Source organism: Pieris napi, chromosome 4, assembly GCF_905475465.1.
Source record: "Pieris napi chromosome 4, ilPieNapi1.2, whole genome shotgun sequence".
Classification (NCBI taxonomy): Eukaryota; Metazoa; Arthropoda; class Insecta; order Lepidoptera; family Pieridae; genus Pieris; species Pieris napi.
The window spans coordinates 8,008,250-8,030,765 of record NC_062237.1 but is presented as its reverse complement, the minus strand read 5'-3'; the positions used below and the strand labels follow the sequence as shown (position 1 = coordinate 8,030,765).

At 32.6% G+C, this 22,516-nt stretch overlaps 1 protein-coding gene across 3 annotated transcripts in view; it reads left to right on the top strand.

The window, feature by feature from the left end:
- Positions 1–229: 229 nt before the first annotated feature.
- The window catches only part of LOC125049227 (trifunctional purine biosynthetic protein adenosine-3), a 28,646-nt gene continuing 6,359 nt past the window's right edge, over positions 230–22,516 (top strand). Inside the window, exons 1-17 of one of the 3 annotated variants that reach the window (XM_047648378.1) lie at positions 232–590; positions 1,708–1,955; positions 2,042–2,222; positions 3,890–4,103; positions 10,709–10,839; positions 11,175–11,298; positions 12,502–12,724; positions 15,106–15,322; positions 15,468–15,666; positions 16,576–16,783; positions 17,485–17,732; positions 18,543–18,692; positions 19,362–19,612; positions 20,119–20,365; positions 21,222–21,337; positions 21,707–21,842; positions 22,272–22,450. In XM_047648378.1, the coding sequence (XP_047504334.1) occupies positions 423–590; positions 1,708–1,955; positions 2,042–2,222; positions 3,890–4,103; positions 10,709–10,839; positions 11,175–11,298; positions 12,502–12,724; positions 15,106–15,322; positions 15,468–15,666; positions 16,576–16,783; positions 17,485–17,732; positions 18,543–18,692; positions 19,362–19,612; positions 20,119–20,365; positions 21,222–21,337; positions 21,707–21,842; positions 22,272–22,450 (3,240 nt within the window). In that variant the 5' untranslated portion in view covers positions 232–422. Of the gene's footprint in view, positions 591–1,707; positions 1,956–2,041; positions 2,223–3,889; positions 4,104–10,708; positions 10,840–11,174; positions 11,299–12,501; positions 12,725–14,137; positions 14,228–15,105; positions 15,323–15,467; positions 15,667–16,575; positions 16,784–17,484; positions 17,733–18,542; positions 18,693–19,361; positions 19,619–20,118; positions 20,366–21,221; positions 21,338–21,706; positions 21,843–22,271; positions 22,451–22,516 lie in introns of those variants that run through there. The other 2 variants (XM_047648377.1, XM_047648379.1) reach the window with 2 other exon arrangements.

Genomic DNA, 22,516 nt, shown 5'->3' with positions numbered 1-22,516 from the left:
CAATCTAACGGTGTTTACAATTTTACGGTGACATATAATATACTATATTAAATATGAAGGAAAATAAGTGAAATTTAGTGACCGAAAATTAGACTTGGCTTAAAGGTCTCGTTATCAGGCCATAAAATTATTTAAAAAAAAAATATGTTAAATAGCTGTTGTCACCCTGTGTTGTAACCGTGGTCCGTGTGTCATATAATACTATCATATTCTAGTCTGTGACTTGTAATAATTGTAATAGTAGTCGGCAGTCGGCACTCGGCAGTCGCATATTTGTTAATGCGCTCTGAACTATAACTTGTTTTTAACTTTCATAATATCATACTTTTCATTTACTGATAGTCACACGTTTTAAGTAATTTTCCGAAGTTGTATATTCTAGTTAGAGTGAATTACTACGTAAAAAAATACATCTTATAAATATGTCTAAAAATGTCCTCGTTATTGGAAGTGGTGGTCGCGAGCATGCCTTATGCTGGAAACTATCTAATTCTCCTCTTGTAAAACATATATTCTGTGCCCCAGGAAGTGTTGGCATATCGTCAAATATTAAAGTGGAAAGTGTCGATCTTAGTCTCAAAGATTTTCCTGTGAGTATCTTATGGGACTGCTATCTCCATTTTTTACAAGCTATTCATGTCAAAAATATAATTTTGATAGTGCAGAAAATTCTACAATTTCCGCCCAAATAGTAAAGTATTCTCTATATATCAAAGGTTTTTTATATATTTTTTGTACTTTCAATGTTTACTGTTTAACTGGATATTCTAGAATCTAGATTGTAATTGTTCCAATAGTTATAGGTTTTATTTAATTTTTTTACACTCAGTTTTTTATTCTCAGTAAAAATTAACACATTTTTATAATTATATACATGGCTAAAAATATTTTGATTATTTGTGACTTAATTCAATGTACCAAATGTTATTATTAGTAGAAGTGTGTGTTTGTTTGAACACACTCATCTCAGGAACTATTGGTTGGTATTGCAATAATAATGTTTTATAGTAAATTTATTGAGGAAGGTATTGGATACTTCAACCAGTAGATTATTTCTCAAATTAATGCTATTAAAATTGATCGGCACAGCTTGTCATAAAAAATAAGAATTAATATTAAGAAAATTAATCCTAATACTACTTAAATATTTAAAAAAATCAACATGTATAATTTGTAAAACATTCTTATGCTAAGTACTCATCAAATAAAAGATAAACTTTGAACCAACGCTTTAAGATAATGTAACTAAATAATAATTGTTGCCATGTAAAATTTTACTTACTTAATGAAAATAAACTTAATAGGTGCAAACATAAATAAATATTTCATTAATTTGATAAAATTAGTATTTTTGTGAAAAATATAAGCAGTATGTTTCTTTTAAATGTGTAAAGGTTATGTCAATCAAAGACAATACTAGTATGTTTCTTGGTATCATTTCTATTAGCATTGGTAGTTATATAGTTATCATCCTTCTGTAAATTAAATTATGTACGTAAACATGAGCTTAACTACTGTGATGGTATCTTGATGTACATTCAAAGAGTAAGGTGTGATTTCTGTTAAAGCAATAATGACGATTGTCTAAATCTCCATTGAAAAATATAATACCATACTTGCCATTAAAAAAGTTAATAAAAACATCTGTTTTCCTGTCCTATGAAAGTTATTTATTATACTTTACGTCATAATAGATTACGATTACAGGCTATTGCTACATGGTGTAAAGAAAAGGATATTGATCTAGTAGTTGTTGGACCAGAAGATCCCCTAGCAAATGGTATTGTTGACGCACTGATTCCTCATGGCATCAAATGTTTCGGTCCCACAAAAGCTGGTGCCCAAATTGAAGCTAATAAAGATTGGGCCAAGAAGTTTATGACAAAGTACCAGATACCCACAGCTAGATACCAGTCCTTCAGTGATGCAAATGCAGCAAAGGAATTTATTAAAAAGTAAGTCAAAATATAAGGAATTGTTTTCACATAAAATACATTTGAGTTTAGATGCATTTTTTTTAATGATTTATCAATACTTTTAGTGCTTCATACCCAGCTCTGGTGGTCAAAGCATCTGGTTTGGCTGCTGGTAAGGGAGTTGTTGTAGCGTCAAGTAAGGAAGAAGCTTGTGCAGCTGTAGATGAGATTCTGACAGATGCCAAATATGGAGTAGCTGGCCAGACAGTTGTAGTTGAAGAGCTATTAGAAGGCGATGAAGTATCGGTAAGGGCTTTTGATAGAATAGTGTAAAATATACATTTCTAAAATATTTAGCCTGACGACATCCAAGTTTTTAAATAGCATAGTTATTTTATGAAATGTAAAAAAATAATTAGGCATAATATACTTATATAATCATATTGTTCAAGCACAATTAAAATCATATTGTTTAGAACAAAAGAAAACTCACTAAAGACAATTATAATACATTACTATGTATGTTTATAAACATTAAGTAGGGTAAGCCAAAATGGCTACACCTTCACTTGTTTGCTAATTTTCTAAATTTAAAATTTTCAATAAAACTCATTCATCCGATATAAATAATTCAAAGCAAAAAGATTACATGTGCAGTAAGACACGCATAGCATGCATTACGAAAACGATTGCATTTATCGTCATGAGTTAATCTTGTGTTTTCAATAGGTAAATTAAATACTACTTTCCTTTAAATACCTTTTATTACCCAGAAGCTGTGCTTGCGAAACTAGTCTATATATTGTTCTAATGGTGTATTTTAAGTATAATTTATTTAATTATATAAGTATAAACTTAACACGGGTTGTCGCAAAACATTTGTTTGTGTGTTGTGTCTTGTAATTGCATAGAGGTTGCGTAGATATACCCCAATAGGTATGGGGCATTTTCGTTTAGCCTTCTAAGACATCTTGGAACCTCTGAGTTACACGCAATGTTTGTTCCCAACAGGTCACGTAGGCAGCGGTTAAACCGGTTCCAATTCGGATCTTATTAGTAAGGTTTTATATGGTTTTCGAGAGAAAAGAAATTCTAGACCATAAGAATTCTTCCTGCGTTTTATGATTGTAGTAAAATTGTGCTTATTTTTCGAAATATTACATAAACAATATTTTAATTATAGAGGAAAGAAAAGTTGGCGATTAAAACCTATCCTTTGTTTTAGAAAACGTGTCGATGTTAAAATTATTAACATATTCTTAAACAAACAGTTTATATGTATAATTTATAAAAACAAATATTAGTTCTTTAAAAATTGTATGAAGCAATTGTTGTATAGAAATAATATCTATAATGGTGACACCGTTTAAAGAATATTTTACCTTAATTAAACTTGATAGTTTGCCAAGATGTTTCAATTTTGAAATATGGATTGATCGCAAAAACATATGATGTTACGCCGTGTACGATTACGTATGGGTCACAAAAATAATATAGATAAAGGAGGTCAAACTGTAATCTGTGTGTATTGGGGGCTAAATAAGATAATGAAACTAATTAGTGAAAAAAATGTTTAGTTGTTTACTTGTTTTGTTACTACGATATATTTTTAGAAATCGATACCCATTAAACATCAAAACTACATGCCTAGAAAGTAAAATTATTAATTATTAGTTTGGTGGTAAACAAACACTGTTGTGATAACAGTGAAAGCGTGTTATAATTTAGGTAAAAACCAAAGCTAGTTGCTAGTTCAATTCAATACTATTTATCAAAATGTCTGTGGAAAAGGAAAGGCGAGCTTGGTTTAACTTAACATAATGAATAAACAACATCAATGCCAGTAGTAATCAAATTTGGGAAAAAATTATATATAATAAAAATGACCGAAAAAGTTTTATATTTTTAATGAATTTTCTTTTAAATTTATATAAAGCCTTAAACTTTAAAAAAAATTGGATTCCCTATTTCAGGTGCTAGCCTTCACAGACGGCGAAACCGTAGCCATGATGCCGCCAGCTCAAGACCACAAACGTATAGGGGATGGTGATACAGGTCCCAACACAGGCGGCATGGGAGCTTATTGTCCCTGCCCCCTTATAACTCCCGAACAGCTGGCTGACGTCAAAGAGCAGGTGCTGCAAAGGGCGGTTGACGGGTTAAAGGCAGAGGGAATTAAATATGTTGGTAAGTTTTGTTATATATTATTTTTCATTCAGCAGTTACAAATTAAAAGAGATAATTAATTGGAAGTTAGATATGTTCCTAAATTACAATTTAAATATAATTTACTTTTTATTGCTTTTTATTGCTTAAAATATAATAATAAATAATTTATATATAATAAACGAAAGGTACAGAAAACACCAAAAAAATCAATTGGTGGTTTAACCTTGGTGCTGAAGGGCTACACGTACAGATTTTAAATTCCTTATAAACTTACGAGTTAAAAAACTATACAATTAATACAAATAATTAAAACGAAAACTTTACAACAAACAGTAAGATAAAAACTTTTTGTACCTTGTATAAGGTACATATATATATATTCAATATTACATCGATGTTAAATTTAAAATTAGTAAAAAAAAATTATACCTACATAGAAAATAAAAAAAACACTCTTTATTTATTTAGAAGAGCGTAACATATAGTTAGAAGGACCTAAGAATTTGAAGTGATTTTTGAGATAAGAATGGGTTTTCGGATTGAAAAGAATTGAGTATAGAAGTTGAAGAAGATGAGCGTGACGTCTGAATCGAATAGGTAGCCACCCCAGCTGCCTGCGGAATTTAGACACATGGTCATATTTTCTTAGACCAAATATGAAACGTATGCAGAAATCCTGCAGGCGTTCGATCTTGTCAAGTAGCTCTTCGTTCAAATCAGAGGAGTGAGCTTGATTTTCCAAATTTTTATTACTACTACGAATGAAATAATTATAAAACTACTATAGACAATATAGTATATAGACAATATGTACTCAATAAGCTTTCCATATTTAACTATACGTAAAAATTACGTTCGAAATAATTCATTTTATAACTGATAGTATTCGCTTGAGGTTATCGACTCGGGCAAATATTCTGCGATTTTTATTATAATACATCAGTACAATTATTAAATAACATTTTTTGCTGACCTTTCTTTTAAGATAACTTTTTATTCACTACTTGAAATCATGTCTGGCCGTAAGATTATATATAGATGTAGGCTATTTTTGATATTATTGAATTAAAAATGTTTTTTGTTTTATAATTTCGCAAGAAAATTAAATCATAGCTTTCATACATGCTGACATGAACAATGGATGCGAGATGTACCCTCAATCTAAGATCAGTGTCCTCACTCAATTTCTTCCAATAGTGACAGTCATGATGATCCCGACGTTTTTGTTTTTCTATGTAGTTCTCTTATTATTCGAAGCGCTGAAGTTGTGACTTTGAGCTCTGTCGGTAACGCTACTGAAAGGTACAGAGTAAGAGCTATATATAAAATGACCCACCTACTGCTGATGCTGCCCATTCAGTTATATTTCTATTTATTTATTTAAAGGTAAATCCTTTCTATTTATTTCACTCCTCAGTATTTATTTATCTTGTTAATGAACATGCATTTTGTAATTTCTAATTACCCAATTATATACTGTTGAATAGGTTATACAACTACGCTTTCAATGATTCCAAATAACAAGTAGACCTTTTGCCTTGGGAAATTATCCCAAATAGAAATACCCAATTGTATGCCAGATTGTCGAATAAAAAATATCATAAAGCAAGAAAAACAAATGACTACGCAAGAATAACCGAGATTATAACATATGTTAGGGTTATCTATAATCGTATGATCATTGTATGACATCATTCACATAATTTATACTCTGCTTTTCATTTTCCCTGAGTTGCTTTTTCTTTATATGTGTCCGATATTTTTCTACTACCATATATTTTATGAAACACTAATTAAAAAAAAATTATGGTCACATTTTTTGGAGAGAAAGATTCTTGGAAGACTTCCATAAAAAAAATTTATGAATGGGTACGTAATGTAGCTTGATTTCTGAGTTTCCTATATTGTTACTTGCGTTTTCACGTCAAAAGTTTAGGCTTTTTAATAAATTCCAGATCATTCTGTGAAACTTTATAATGTTAGCAAAATTTAGTCGTAAAACCGGCTTGGTCAATTATTGGACATGACAACAATCACTTCGTTCTTTGTCTCGAATATTCTCTTGTTAGACACTAGAAATTATCTATGTCGTTACTTATATTGTCAGGCAATTAAACGTCGCACGGGAAAGCAATTAACTTATCAAAGGGTGCTGCCCTAGTCTATCTTATATTTAGCTATCATAGTTGGGTGGGTATTTTAGCTATGCACATGCTACGGGCATAAGAAAAAAAAATGAAATAATTTTTAATTCCTAATTATTGTAGTCATTTGAGTAGAATAGCGCAGGCGACCGGCGCAAGATCTAAAAACGATTCTTTCGAGTCCAACTGCGCAGGCATACCTCTCTGGTAAGATGTAAGTAAGATGGACCTCTCCGGTAGACCGTAGTATGTATGGCCTACATTAGATATCACACTTCTTCTTAACCTTAAATCTGGGCTATGGTTCTATGTCAGTATATTTAACAGACTAGGAAAACATTGTGAAAAGACTGAGCTTTGACAAATGCTTTTTAATTATATTAACACTACGTACATACAACTTACTTCTCGTTCTTCATGCTCCATATGAAACCAATGTTATTTCAAATTGTCAATACAGTTTGATAAATAATATTTACAAGGTGTTCTACTTACGAGTAGAACTAATTCAACGTATAAATTCGTAACTATTAAAATATTCAATTACTGCAAATAATAGAAAAATAACACTCGCTTGATAAGAACGCAATAGTTTATTCCTATATATTTCTAATTAAATGTCGATAAGAGATCGAAAACAAATACATACGTCAAATACTACGGGTATACCGTGTCAATAACCTACGTCTTTTATGCTTGTTAGATACCATTTGCTCCCGTAGATAAGTGTAAGAGTTAAAAGGTCATATGTCGCACTTTAATTATTAGAATACCTACTTCTTCCCGGCCTAGGGCTAAATTTAAATTTTATGCAGTTAATTTGTACACTAATATTATAAAAAGATTCGTCTTTTTATTCTTTTTTTTACGGATCTAATGGGCGTCCAAGTGCAGAAACTGAGTCCACACTACTAGTCTCTAAAACATATTAAAAGAATAAGATCCCTATGTTATCCCTAGTGAACACGCAATAGGATATTTTATAAAGTTAGCGCTAGGTCTATTTTTTAATGTTAGACTGGGTTCACAGGGCATTGTCCTGCTCGTTTTCTTTGTATTCGTTTTTTTAACGTAGTTTTACCCGGGTGTTCACATGGTAGATTTTCATTCGTGTAAAATACGAATAGCCGCAGTCTTCACACAGTTGTCACAGTGAGCGAGAACGAGACAGAGCTATATTATGTGCTACTTTAAACCGATTATGTTAAAGTTCATTCGATTTGCTTGACAAGTCCTTTGAGTGTGTACAATATTTTGCAGTACAAACGGCGTGTTAATGGGTCTATGTACAATACATGTGCCACTATTTATTCGTTAAGACGAATACTGCATAAAAACGTGCAGGACAATGCCGTGTGAACCCAGTCTTAGGGCTCAAGGTGTGAAAACGACGAATAAGTATTCCTAATTTGCTGCGAGATCTATTGACAATAGAGCATAGTAATATACAACAGCTTTATAGAAGAGATCAGTATCTACTAATTAGTACACGTGACTCGAAAACACGTAAATCAATAATCGACCACGTGTGCTCAAATTTAAGAAGTGACCGTTTTCATATGGCATTTATTGAGACAGGAATGTCCGACCATAGGCAACTTTATATCGAGTTAAAAAAATCCAAAGCCCCGCAGTTAATATACTCTGAATATGAAGCCATTGACTATGCTAAATTTAACAAACTATTCACGACCTACAATTTAGATGTAGCAACACTTGATTATTCTTTACTAGAAGATACGATTAAGGACTGTGTAAGGAAATGCAAACAAGTAAAGAAAAAGATACTTAATCCACCTCAGAAAGATTGGATAAGTGGAGAAGTCATTAGTGCAATTCACTTTAGAAACCAATTATGGGCTGAACTGAAAAAAGATCCTACAAATATAGTTGTTCAAGCACAATATACTACTACAAGAGATACGGTCAAAAGGAAAATAAGGGAAACTAAAGATAATTACTTCTCCAACGAATTTATTAAACACGCTAAAAACCCGAAAAAAATGTGGAGTCTAATAAATAAATTGGCTAGTAACAAGCTAAATAAAGATTGCACACCTTCCAAACTTATTATAGACACTAAAGAGTTAACTCAAACAACCGATATTTGTGCTGCTTTTAATACATACTTTTCTACCATAGGGCTAAAACTAGCCAATGAAATACCAACACAATTTCACATTAATTTTCGTAGCACTTCCTCAAAGTCTTAACTCTGAACTATCTAACTTTACTATACATACAAATTATAAGGGACACAACGGGCGGCCTTATCGCTAACACGTGATCTCTTCTAGGCAACCCTAGTAGGGAAAAACACTAAAAAAAATTATTATTATGGGTAAAGCCAAATCGTATAACATAAAAAAATATAGAATCACCAACCTCAATTTAAAATAATACAAAGAAAATATAAACTAAAAAGCTAATCTCACGGATTAATTAATTGCGATGAAAAAGAATAAGATATACCTACTAGAATTACAAAAATTACGATTGAGCAGGATAGGATATGGTTAAGAAATGTTTACCGAAAAAAGCTTTAGGCTACAGAATATCGTGCTACAACGGAATTAATATAAATAAGACATGCCTGAGATTTCGATATCTGTATCGTATAATTGCACGCCTCTGGCAGTGCTCTACTCTCGACATGTCAAAAAACCGAGTCTTTCGAAACTTGAATGACTTTTTTCTCACTAATATAACACTTACAGGATAATATGAGTGCACTAAAATCGAGTTTAATAATCTATCAAGCACATATGGTATTTTTTATGAATAATTATTTTGTTTAACATAGTAAATAATAACATTAAAATCAATCATTCTTGGACGTCCGTCAGTCTGTGTTTATGGATCCATGTATGTGGCAGAGAAATTGGTCGAAAAATGTATCGTACCAGAATACTTTTTTCTTATTTGTTTTTTCTAATAGGCAAGTATGTCATCAGCCTTATTTCCCTAACACACGCCGATTTTGGGTCTAAAGGCCGATTTACATTATCTTAGTGTTTAGGAGAGTGCTTTAGTACAACTTGAAAGGCAAGTTCTTTAGCGTAGCGTTTACTAAAGCAAGTAGCGTTTACATGTTTCAACTAAAGTACTATCCTAAAGCACTCTCCTAAACACTAATGATAATGTAAATCGGCCTTAAGGCGGCGGCATGCCCATAAGGATGTTTCCTCACGATGTTTTCCTTCACCGTTCAAGCGAGTGTTAATGCGTAATTAATGCACGGGATTTGAATTTCTCAGGGATGAGAGTCGCACGCTGAAATGCTGAAGCCACTATCTTATAAAATAACCAATTGTAACATTCGTTCATTTGTTCTTTTTTTTTTGTCGTAATACATACTTTAATTATATTTTTGAGACGTCAGATAATTGTTATTGCGTTGTGAAAACCATTAATTGTAATTAAAAGTGATAAGCAAAGATAACAATAATTGACAAACAACCATTCTTTATACAATACATGAGTAGCCTTTATTGTGAAGAGAATTAGGTTGAAAATTGTCTAAAAACAGAGGCAACGTTTTAAGATGTTGCGTCTAGCTTGTTTTGCGAGTATTTTGTTGATGTAAGTTATACGCTTTGTGCGTAATACAAAGTTACAATGTCAAGGTTTCGGTAATTTGAAATATTCCGTGTTCGATCTATCCGGGCCCTGAATTTAAACATAAACAAAAAAAAATAAAAATGATCGATTAAGTTCGTTCGATAAGATATGAACAAAATAAAGTACCTAACATTAACTCCACCGATACTTTTGATATTTATCATTGATGTTTGATGAACATAGAAATGTTTATTTGATATTGGTTATATGTGAAGACACATATACAGTGTAAACTCTATAAAACGACACTCAAGGGACCGAGCATATTTCGACGTTACAAAGAGTTGTCGTTAAATAGAAAGAAGAAAAATCTGTATAAGAAAAAGTTTATTTCAGACTAGTGTTAGTAATTACAAAAAATGTATGTATGTCGTATGAAGCCGACAGTTGAGTAAGTTGAGTTTATTACGGGATAGGACAATAAAACGACAAAGGAACGTACAGTGTTCCGCAGTTTTAACTAATTTTGACAACTTTAAAAGTATTTTTTATTATTTAATTATCGTTATTGAGAGTGGGCGTTATGCTATGTAGAATGTGTCATTGTATGGAAGATAAGCTAAACCAACCAAAGCCGAGTGATTTCGACGCTAAAGGGACTTTGTCGATAATCGAGGGACGTTACATGGAGTTTACACTGTATCTTATTTAAATATAAACTTGAGCGGTATCTAGACTATTACTTTAGACATTGGAGTACGATTATAAGCAATTTAATTATTGTATGAATTTTTTGTTATTTGTGATGGCATATTTATTGCATTGTGTTTGGTGCCATTATCAGTATAAAATCTTTATGTAATTGGTCTTACTTTCTTACTTCTTATTCTTCGATGTTAATGCAATTCTAATTTAAAGGTGTCCTATATGCCGGTATGATGGTGACGAAATCTGGGCCGATGACATTGGAATTCAATTGCCGCTTCGGTGACCCAGAGACACAAGTGCTCATGATGCTGTTGGAATCTGATTTGTATACTATTATGAGGGTTAGTCTTGCAGTATTTCGAAAATTATATTTATTTTATATATCTCTAATATTTTAAAAAACTTAAAATTTTATAGTTCATGTATTTTAAGACAGAATAATGGGAAAAAAAGGCCATCTAAAATATTTTTTTGAGGTTAATTTATATTTAAATTTTTAAAAGTATGTATGTTGAAGCATTAGAAAACTGTAAATAAATAGTAACTACGTTGTTTTAAAATAAATATTTTCTATCAATTAAAAATCTTCATAACAACAAAATTATACTATACGCACCTATTATCCCAATAGATAATTTCGTCATAGATATTATTATGTTAACCATAAATATTTCAGGCATGTGTCGATGGCACACTAAAACAAGTACAAGTGAAATGGGAAACGGAAAATTGTGCTGTCGGCGTCGTGATCGCTTCTAAGGGCTATCCCGAGACGTCTACCAAAGGATGTGTTATTAGTGGTACGTGATTATCCATTTTATTCAATAATTGGACTTTCTAACAAATTATTCCCAAAAAAAAATTGCATATTATTAACACCGACACTCATTTTACTTAACATTTGCTAATTGAAATAATGCAATGTTTAATAAAGAGGCTAGGCTCTTTATTGAACGGCTAATTAAGCTGCGACATAAATGTAACTAAATAATATTATTTTCACGTACTGAAAATATGACTAGTGCATGTGTGTGTGTTGGCACTCCTTGTGTGTTTAAAACCTCGCAACACACACAGTCCCTTTATCGTCGCTATATCTGTCGCAGCCAACTTGCTTAAATAGCCGTTCAATTAACAGCCTAGCCTTTTTACTAAACGGCGCTGTTTGATCATCTGGCTGATCATATTTCAGGCTGCTAGTTAAACGGCGCCGTTTAGTTAAAAGGCTAGGTGGTTAATTGAACGGCTAATTAAGCTAGTTGGCTGCGACATATACACACTATAATATAGTTACGCTTTTTGGTACATTCCAGGTCTGTCTCAAGTACAAACTCGTCCGAACGTAGTAGTGTTTAGTTAAAAGGCTAGGTGGTTAATTGAACGGCTAATTAAGCTAGTTGGCTGCGACATATACACACTATAATATAGTTACGCTTTTTGGTACATTCCAGGTCTGTCTCAAGTACAAACTCGTCCGAACGTAGTAGTGTTTAGTTAAAAGGCTAGGTGGTTAATTGAACGGGTAATTAAGCTAGTTGGCTGCGACATATACACACTATAATATATTTCCGCTTTTTGGTACATTCCAGGTCTGTCTCAAGTACAAACTCGTCCGAACGTAGTAGTGTTTAGTTAAAAGGCTAGGTGGTTAATTGAACGGCTAATTAAGCTAGTTGGCTGCGACATATACACACTATAATATAGTTACGCTTTTTGGTACATTCCAGGTCTGTCTCAAGTACAAACTCGTCCGAACGTAGTAGTGTTTAGTTAAAAGGCTAGGTGGTTAATTGAACGGCTAATTAAGCTAGTTGGCTGCGACATATACACACTATAATATAGTTACGCTTTTTGGTACATTCCAGGTCTGTCTCAAGTACAAACTCGTCCGAACGTAGTAGTGTTTAGTTAAAAGGCTAGGTGGTTAATTGAACGGGTAATTAAGCTAGTTGGCTGCGACATATACACACTATAATATATTTCCGCTTTTTGGTACATTCCAGGTCTGTCTCAAGTACAAACTCGTCCGAACGTAGTAGTGTTTCATAGTGGTGTAGCACGAGGTGCAAATGACTCTTTGGTAACCGCTGGAGGTCGAGTTCTACTTGTAGCGGCTAAAAGAGGTTCCCTAAGAACGGCAGCGTCTGTAGCGACCTCTGCGGCAGCTGCTATCGATTTCCCCGGTGCTCAGTATAGGAAAGACATCGCGCATAAAGCATTTTCAAAGTAAGTTTTACATATTCCATTCTTCTTAATATTTATAAAAAATATACAAATATGGTTTGAAGTATTTATAAATTTTTAATGTTACATGTAAAAATTACAGTTTTAATATTGAACAATTTCCATAGACAATATTATTAAATTTTTTTCATTGTCTCTCGCTGCCAAAAAGAGTTAGGTAATCTTTATATATAAAAATGAATTGCTGTTGGATTGTCTCGCTAAAACTGGAAAATGACTGGACCGATTTGGAAAATTTTGATCTTTAAATATTTGTGGAAGTTCAAGGAAGGTTTAAACAGTGAGAAACATGTAAATTATATTATAAAAAAAACAATACTATTTTTTGAATACGATTCGTTTCTAGTTTCAAAACATTTGAAAGCCAAGATAATCTATTGTATCTTAACTCTTTCTCTATTTTTACATTCAATTGTCATATTCATGGTCTTTGGTCATTTATTTGTCTAGGCTCTTATAATCTAATAAAAAAATTATATCAAACTATTGTTTGAAAATAAGTATTATTATAGGCCATTGCTCAAAAGCATGACTTTGTTTTGTGTCATTCTTAACTTATAACTTGTGTTGATGAAGAGGTAATCGCCGAAAAGCCTATTTTGAGGCTAAAGACTAATATAGAAATTATATCGAAAAATTGTTTGATGAAGGCAACTACATATATTGAATAATCCAATCAAATTGTATCAAAAAAAGATTATTTCTATCTTAGCCTACCAACTTTTTAGCTTACCTAATAGACTTCTAGCTTACCTAAAGATTTTTAATAGAATAAATTTATAATATTTTTTTTTATATTATCAGTTTTCCGACAAGAGATATGGTAACTATTTTGATATGCGTGTTATGGAATGCTACTGCATCAGTTTTTAATGCAATGCTTGTGTGGTTTGATTTGCATGTACCTTTTTTTTTTTAAGAAAAATATGCAAACTCAACAACGGTTTACTGTTTTTGTTAATGTTGTCACACTTGGGGGGCCTCATAGCCTAGCGGTCTTATTAAGTGGCAGCTAGGTACCGGGTTCGATTCCCGGTTCGAGGGCAAGTTTTAATTTAATTTAAATGTGTTCTCGGCCTTTGGGAGGGTTGTGCGGTACCGGGCGAGTGCCTAAACCGTACATGGAGGACATGTTCGAATTTCTAAGGCAAAAAGCACGAATGATAAAAATCTTATACTTGACGCTGGCTAATGCACAAACCGTGCCGGAGCCATAAAAAAAAATGTTGTCACAATATATTTGTGACAAATGACACGACCACCATCATATCCTCTCAGCCACGTCTCGAACACAGACTATACTAAACTAAACCTATCATTCGAGACATATACATTTTACGACATTTAAATGATTGAATTTTCCGTAGTATGTCATCATAAATCGGTTTGTTTCAGTTCGTTAGCGCATGCTGAATGAAGAATCATTTATTTTTCATTTGTTTTGTATTTGTTTGTTTTTGGGTAATAAATCTAAGTTTTATCGATTTTTTGGGTTTTCATTTCTTTACCACATTCACAAATAACATTAGTATGCATAGTTCTAGTACATTAAGTTGTCTCATTAACCCTTTTTTATCTGTTAATAAGAAGCTAATAAAGTTATTTAAAAATTGTAACGGTTTCATATTAAATTAGAATCATGTGATCACAACATTTTGCTACGAGCATGTTTTTTGCTAGATATACTGCTAATAACAAATGTAAAGTGAAAAAATATTGTATTTCATACTAAGTAAACGACGCGAAGACACTTTGTAAAGGAGTTTCCAAGTAATTTTTTACACGCTTTATATTAGCTTCACCTGTATGTATGTATGTATGTAACCGACTCCTTCGGACTCGATTTTGACCCACTTTAAACGGACAGATTTTATTCAAATTTTGCGCACCTGTCAAAGATGACAATGCAATAATCCGAAAAAAAATAATTTAACTAAAAAATAAATAATAGTTTTAAAAAACTAAAAAACACGCTTTTAAAGCAAATCAAACTAAAAAGTGAAAAATAATTCCTAATTTAGGCTTTTCACTTTTTAGTTTGATTTGCTTTAAAAGCGTGTTTTTTAGTTTTTTAAAACTATTATTATTACTATGCTTACTTACATTATAACGTAGCGAGAAACCTGAAAAGCTAGGAAGTTATTTTAATATACAAAAACATAAAACAAACATTGTTATAATTTTTTTTATAAATCATAAACGTATTATTAATAGTATTTAAAAAGCTTATAATACTTTAAATAGCTATTATACATTGTGCACGTTGTATGTGATTACGAGGCACAACATTCTTTAACTAATTCAACTTTATAGTATGTGTTTTTAACCTTTACTTTTAAAGTTTACACTTTTTAAATTTACAGACTTAACGGCCTCTCATACCTTGAGTCTGGCGTAGACATAGACGCGGCTGCGAATCTCGTACGTACAATCGAACCTGTAGCGACGGCGACGCACCGGCGAGGAGTTTTGGGCCGTCTCGGATGCTACAGCGGCCTATTTCAGTTATCTGCTATGGAGACAAGGTTTAAAGATCCCGTGCTGGTCCAAGGGACAGATGGTGTTGGGACTAAACTTAAGGTATTGTTTGATTACCAGGATCGGATTTATTCGAATGAAGAATGAAGAAAAAAATTACTTAAAATGTTATAAATAAATTTATAGTTTCTATTTAAGTTATGAAATTTAATTCCATATAGGGTACATAACAAATATTTAATTTCAGATTGCCGAAATAACCCAAAAGTATGATACATTAGGCCAAGATTTAGTCGCAATGTGCGTGAATGACATCTTATGCGCCGGCGCAGAACCGTTCGCATTCCTTGACTACATGGCGTGTGGGAGATTGCAACTTAACACCGCTACTGCTATTATTAAGGGCATCGCCAATGCTTGTGCAATGTCGGGATGTGCTTTATTGGGTAAGTAAACCTATGTATAGAGTAGAGCTGTATGTCTTTGAATTTAATTACGTAAAAAGAGCTGAAGGCATTTAGAATGTTTGTTAAAAATAGCTAATTTAATTTCTGTAAAAAAAAATCGTATTTGAATCCATCCTAGATATTTAAAAAAAAAAAACACTTGACGTGTTTGGTACAGAAATCAAAAAAGTCCTGACCACCTCGTCATAGGATAAGAAAATAATTAGTATAGGACCAATGAGAAAAGTCAGACTGACTTCAACAAATAAAAAAATAAAACAAAAGGCGCTACAACCTTTTTAGGTCTGGCCCTCACATTTCTGTATCTGTTCATCATCATTTGTCAATCTAATAAGCAAGTAGGTGATAAGGCTCCGAGCTAGTGTTATATGCGCACATAGAAAGGAAGTTCATTGGTGCACATTTTTTTTTAATGACAATCCACACCAATTGACCTAGTCCCATGCTAAGCTGGTGAAGCTTGTGTTATGGGTACTAGGCAACGGATATACATACATATTATAGATAGATAGACATATATATTTAAACACCCAAGACCTAAGCACAACACCAAATGCTCATCACATCGATGTTCGTCTCAGCCGGGGATCGAACCCGGGACCCATGGATTCGCAGTCAGGGGTACTAACCACTAGACCAATGAGTCGTCATTGCACTCTGACAACAATAAATACTTTACCTAATAATATATGATTGAGGGCGTAATTAAATAAGTAATATTGGCAATCTAAACAAATGCAAGTATAACAATACTGGCTAGAAATTAAATGGGAGTATTAAAAATTTACAAAATAATTTAAAATTGGAACAGTTAGTTTTCTTAAAGTTGCGTCTAACATGTACATAAATTTTGTAAAGATTTGTAAAGCCATAAATAATATCTTCTAGGCGGTGAAACCGCAGAAATGCCCTCAATGTACGACATTGGCAAGTACGATTTAGCCGGTTTCGCGGTTGGAGTTGTCGATAATTTGAAGCAGTTGCCTCGTATGAAGGAAATTCGGAGTGGGGATGTGGTATTGGCCTTACCTTCCACTGGAGTACACAGTAATGGGTACAGCTTGGTACAGAAGATCATGGCTGAGACCGGAAACACGTGAGTATTTATTATTTATATAAATAAAACAATATTTGGTTTATAATTTAATTGTCTGACAAAGCGGCATTTGACGTTGTTTTATTGTGATTTTTTTATAAAATAAATTTATTTTGTATTGTATGAAGTATGAAATGTATAATAATTAAATTCTATACTTATTTACAATTAAATACATGTAACGGTTATACTAAAAATATAGCCCAAAACCAAATACCATTAATGCAAATGCATTACAAACACTGAGTTTAAAACTAACGATCATGACTTATAATAAATATTCACTGAACAGCTAAATGTATAGTTTTCAATGAGGTTAAACATTGTCAATTAAAATATATATAAAATTATTTTTTTAAAATATTGACTGAATTTTTTTGAAGGCTTAAATAAAAGTATTTACAAAATGATATATAGGCAAAAAGGAGTAACTACAAAATTTTGCTTTCCGACAGTAACTCGGACTAATGTAATGATCCAAGACCAAACGTGTCAAAGAAAAACTTGAGTATTGCGTGACTAGACTTTGATTTAGTTTCTTTTACACTTAAATCGATAAATCATATTCATCAGATACTTGAACCGTTGAAATACGATAAGTTTTTTTTTTAATTTCTTTATTTTACAAAAAAATATAATACAATCATAACAAGTTACATTAGCAAACCGCTGTGGTTTATATATGTATATTACCTTTTCAGCTTCCATCAAAAGGCTCCATTTAGTACAACGAACCGAACATTCGGTGAAGAGTTTCTTGAACCAACCGGTATTTATGTAAAGTCTTTGATGCCAGCCATCAAAAAAGAGCTAGTCAAAGGCCTCGCTCACATAACGGGCGGTGGTCTTTTGGAGAATATACCCAGGATACTTCCAGCTGGTGTCCAAGTTAAATTGGATGCTTTGAAGTTCAAAATAAAGCCCATTTTCGGATGGCTGCAGGCTAAAGGTATTTAACAACTTTAAAAAACCCCTTGTCTAATTTAATTTTAAATGATACTGCAATAACGTATTCCACTGATTTCTCTTAGATCTCTGATTTACATAAAAATATTTAGTCTATGATGTTAGCAGATCAAGATTTGGCAAACAAAACTATTAGTGATATTGTCATGAGTTGCTAAAAAAATTAGTAAAAATCTAACTGCTATTATTGAAAAGAAATAATTGAAATTACTTACACTCCAAACTGTCTTGTTTTCATACACATTTATCTTTGCTATTAATACATCATCTACTGGGAGCGTTCAAGTATTACGTAACTAATTTTTTTTGTTCTTTTGTAAAACGTTACGATGCGGGGCGGGGATTGAATTACGCGTTATTGTTAATATTATTTTCGACTTACACCACAAAATAGTAACTTTTACGTATAAAGAGTCATCAGATGGTCACGAAACGTTTTACTATACTTGGGTACAGAAAAACGTTACGGCGCGTTGCATGGGCCCCCCCCCATCAATAATCTCGAGGTCAATAATCTCCAAAATTTGCGTACAAAAAAATACAAACTTTTAAGATTAAAAAAGTTTTAGACTAAAAAAAGTAGTTATAACGATACTCTATCATTAGTATCACGTGAATTATTCGATCTATGCGTGAATATGTTTCAGTTCAGCTCCAAACACGCATTCACTACAGAGCGCTCACGTTTCTTATATAAATTTATTGATACTAAATTATCTATTTCTTTTACATATTGTTCTTACGGGGTCGTCGTAAAAGTTGGTTTACTTCTATATTAGATATTTTTAAACAGGAATGGTTTCCGATTTCGAAATGCTTCGCACATTCAACTGCGGTGTGGGTATGGTAGCCATTGTGGACCCAGTCTGTTTGAAGGAATTCCTCGCTTGTGTTGAGGGTCCCGTTGATATTATTGGCTCTGTGAAAGCTATTGGAAAGGAAGGTAAGAATTTCATCGATATCATCCCTCATCATGCAAAATCCGACCGTTACATGCCAAGGTTATTACTTAATATTTTAATGATATCAGTAATTTGGGAATCATATGTTCTAGATAGTTTGATAGGTTTAGAACCGGAATAGTTTTATTATTTAAATAATATGTACCTATGTGTACTTATGTACGCGCGTAAGAAGTTATACTTCTTTGGCATTATTAAAAATAGTTTTTGATTGCATGCAAATAATTAATTACAATTAAATAATCAAAGACTGGAAAAGGAGTCATTACAGTCAATAAAGTTCAGTTTACATTTGAAAAATTAAATAAATAAATATTTATTATTATTCTCTTACATTAAGTGTAACATAAATTCTATTATTATTCGAATGTTGTTTTTAAATTATGTCCAATGCCGTAGCATCTTCCGTGGGCAACTTCATTCTGTTAATTTTCAAAAATAGAAGTAGTCATTTTATTTTAATCAATGCATTGAGTTTTATTCAAACTAGATATTATAGATTCGTGTTAAGGTATTATATTTACAATTGGGTTCTGGCTTTTAATATTTTATTTAAATTATCTTTAATGTATTTAAGTGTATTGCCTTTATATCTCGGTAGCTATCGCTTTGCAAAGCTTGCTGACAAATATTTTTCTAATTTCGCACAGGCGGTCATCAAGTAGAAGTAGACAATTTTAAAGAAGCAATGGCGCCACTTGTCGCACCATACTGCGCAGGAGTCAACGTGCCTCAAAAATCTCTTTCATACAAGGACAGTGGGGTGGATATAGAGGCGGGAGATTCTCTTGTCTCCTTGATCAAACCCTTGGCTAGGTCCACCTCAAGGTCCGGAGTGTTGGGAGGTTTGGGCGGCTTTGGAGGGTGTTTCCAATTGAAGGCTATTGAGAAGGAGTATAAGGTAAGGGTCAGTATGAAAATAGAAATTTAAAAATATGTAATTATTCTTGTCTATAGTTATAAATAGATTTTATTTCTAAACAGTACTTTATCGATATTACTAGTGTACAGCTGTATAATTGTGGTTCGACAGGCATTGTTTTTTCATTCCATAAATTGTTAGGAAAAGGATATATCTCGATTTTTTATAAGCAATAAATGACATTACGGTTTTCGCTCATTTGTTGAAGAATTTGAACCATATTTTGTATTCATTAATCTAAATGTGGACCTCACTGTCATTCTGGGAATTCTATTGTTTTCATATAAATCGTTTTTTTATTATGATTATGGTCTTTAAAATTTCGGCATTGTGATTTGAATAAATTTTTTAAGTTGACATTTGCTTGCTCTATATTCAATATTACGAGAACAAAATTGTAATACTCCGTAGTTACTCTCAAACGAAAAGTTTATATTAATCATGATACCTCGGCCATTTGGTATAAAAATATTTTTCTTGTTCAGGATCCAGTGCTGGTCCTAGCAGCGGACGGAGTTGGGACAAAACTAAAAATCGCCCAACTGACCAACCAACACAGTACAATTGGTATCGATTTAGTGGCCATGTGTGTTAATGACATACTCTGCAACGGCGCAGCACCTTTAACATTCCTTGATTACTTCGCTTGTGGTTCTTTGGATGTTAATGTTGCTAAAGACGTGGTCTCCGGAGTCGCCGAAGGATGTAAACAGTCATCTGCAGCTTTGATTGGTAAGAAATGCTTGTGTTAATTCACATTACGTATAAAAATCCTCCAAGTTTAAATTACTTCATTAAATTTTTATTCAATAAAATGTATAGAAGGTATGATTGGCCCAAAATGCGCGGGTGTGGCCATAAGTCAAAATTTGAATATACCAGAATGTATATAATAGAATAGTAATGATTGAACTTTAACTTCAAATACTACGAGATAAATATTACGTGGTTTATACCTTAGTAACTTTTTTTTTTACAATAGTTAGTCATTGCTTTAAGGTACCTAACTTCATGTCAATAAAAGTTTGATTTTTCCGAACTTTACTCATTTGACCTTGGACTTCCCGTTATTCTCATTATCAAATAGTCTTAGTAGCAAAATTAATAGGTCCGAAAGTTTTTTCGCTACCACTCTGATGGGACTTTGAAAAATAAAAACATTATTTAGTTTGTCTAGGCTCGTAGGGTGTATTGAAGAAATATACTTAGTACTAAGAATGCCTTCCATATATCCAATACATTTTAAACGTATATTTATAATTGACGGCTCATTGGTCTAGTGGTTAGTACCCCTGACTGCGAATCCATGGGTCCCGGGTTCGATCCCCGGCTGAGACAAACATCGATGTGATGAGCATTTGGTGTTGTGCTTAGGTCTTGGGTGTCTAAATATGTATTTATATGTCTGTCTATCTATAATATGTATGTATATCCGTTGCCTAGTACCCATAACACAAGCTTCACCAGCTTAGCATGGGACTAGGTCAATTTGTGTGAATTGACCAATATTAAAAAAAAAAAACGGTTACAGTTCATGTTTTGATCCCCGTACTACAAGAAATGTTTTCACCGTGGTGTTGTTCTTTAGGTGGTGAGACAGCCGAGATGCCAGGAATGTATGATCCAGGTGTTTACGATATAGCTGGTTTCGCGCTCGGCGTGGTCGAACGAACACACATTTTGCCAAAAATTAACGATATTGCAGTAAGTACAAAAAATTTAATAAAATCGGCCTTACTTTAGGTAAGTTTTTGTGATAAGCTTTTTAAGTTAATTATAATGAAAAGCGTTTATAGATATTTTATGTTATTAAAACACATAGTTGCCATATATATTTAATTTGTAAAATTGTTAATTTTTTATGTCTGTGTTATTTGCTACACATTATTTACAAAAAAATAATTAATTTTGGCATATTAAGTATCAAGATTACTGTCGAACTATAATGACGTAACAGTGCTATCACTGCTGCGGCTCAAATCCCACAACGGTTTCTGAAATTGGTATCTTAAAGTAAATGTTTATTAAAATGGCAACGTATTAGCACAGATAAACAAAATTATTATTCAACAGGTAGGAGACATAGTGATCGGTCTCCCGTCAAACGGAGTTCACAGTAACGGATTTAGTCTGATACACAGCCTTATGAAGAAGAATAACCTTAAATTAAACGATAAGGCTCCGTTTAGCGAAGATGGCCTTACTTTAGGTAAGTTTTATTCATTGTTCACGATTATATATTTAAAATCGCTTTTATTTAAATGATTTTTATTTTTTTTGTCGTTAATTTCAATACATAATAGTTACTAACCTAAATTAAGAAAAATCTCTTTATACTTGAACTCAAATACAATCTAATGAATCAATAGAAAACTAACCATTTTCAAATTGCATTTCTTTACGCAAATTATAATAATTTATTTATTTATCACTATACTACTATTCTAACAGCTAATAGCCAATGCAATACTTGTGTAACCCTTATCATAATATTTTTAACGTGTTTCGGAAACAGTATTAAGCAACGTAACGCCTATATGGAGGCCGGATGCCACAAATTCGTGCCCCTAGGGATCGGGATATTAAAGAATTACTCCTGGATTCAACTCGTGTACTATTTTTTGTATTTTTTTGTAAGGCGAGGAGCTTATCAAACCTACGCGTATCTACGTGGGGAGCGTGGTAGGAGCTTTACAAAAGGGCTACGTTAAGGCCGTAGCGCACATAACGGGCGGTGGACTTTTGGAGAACATTCCTCGTGTCATTCCCGAGTCTGTGAGAGTGAGACTTAATGCGCATTGGTGGAATGTCCACCCGGTAAGTTAATTAGTATTTGCATAATTTATTTTAGTGATAAAAATTAATCAAAAGTATCATTTACGG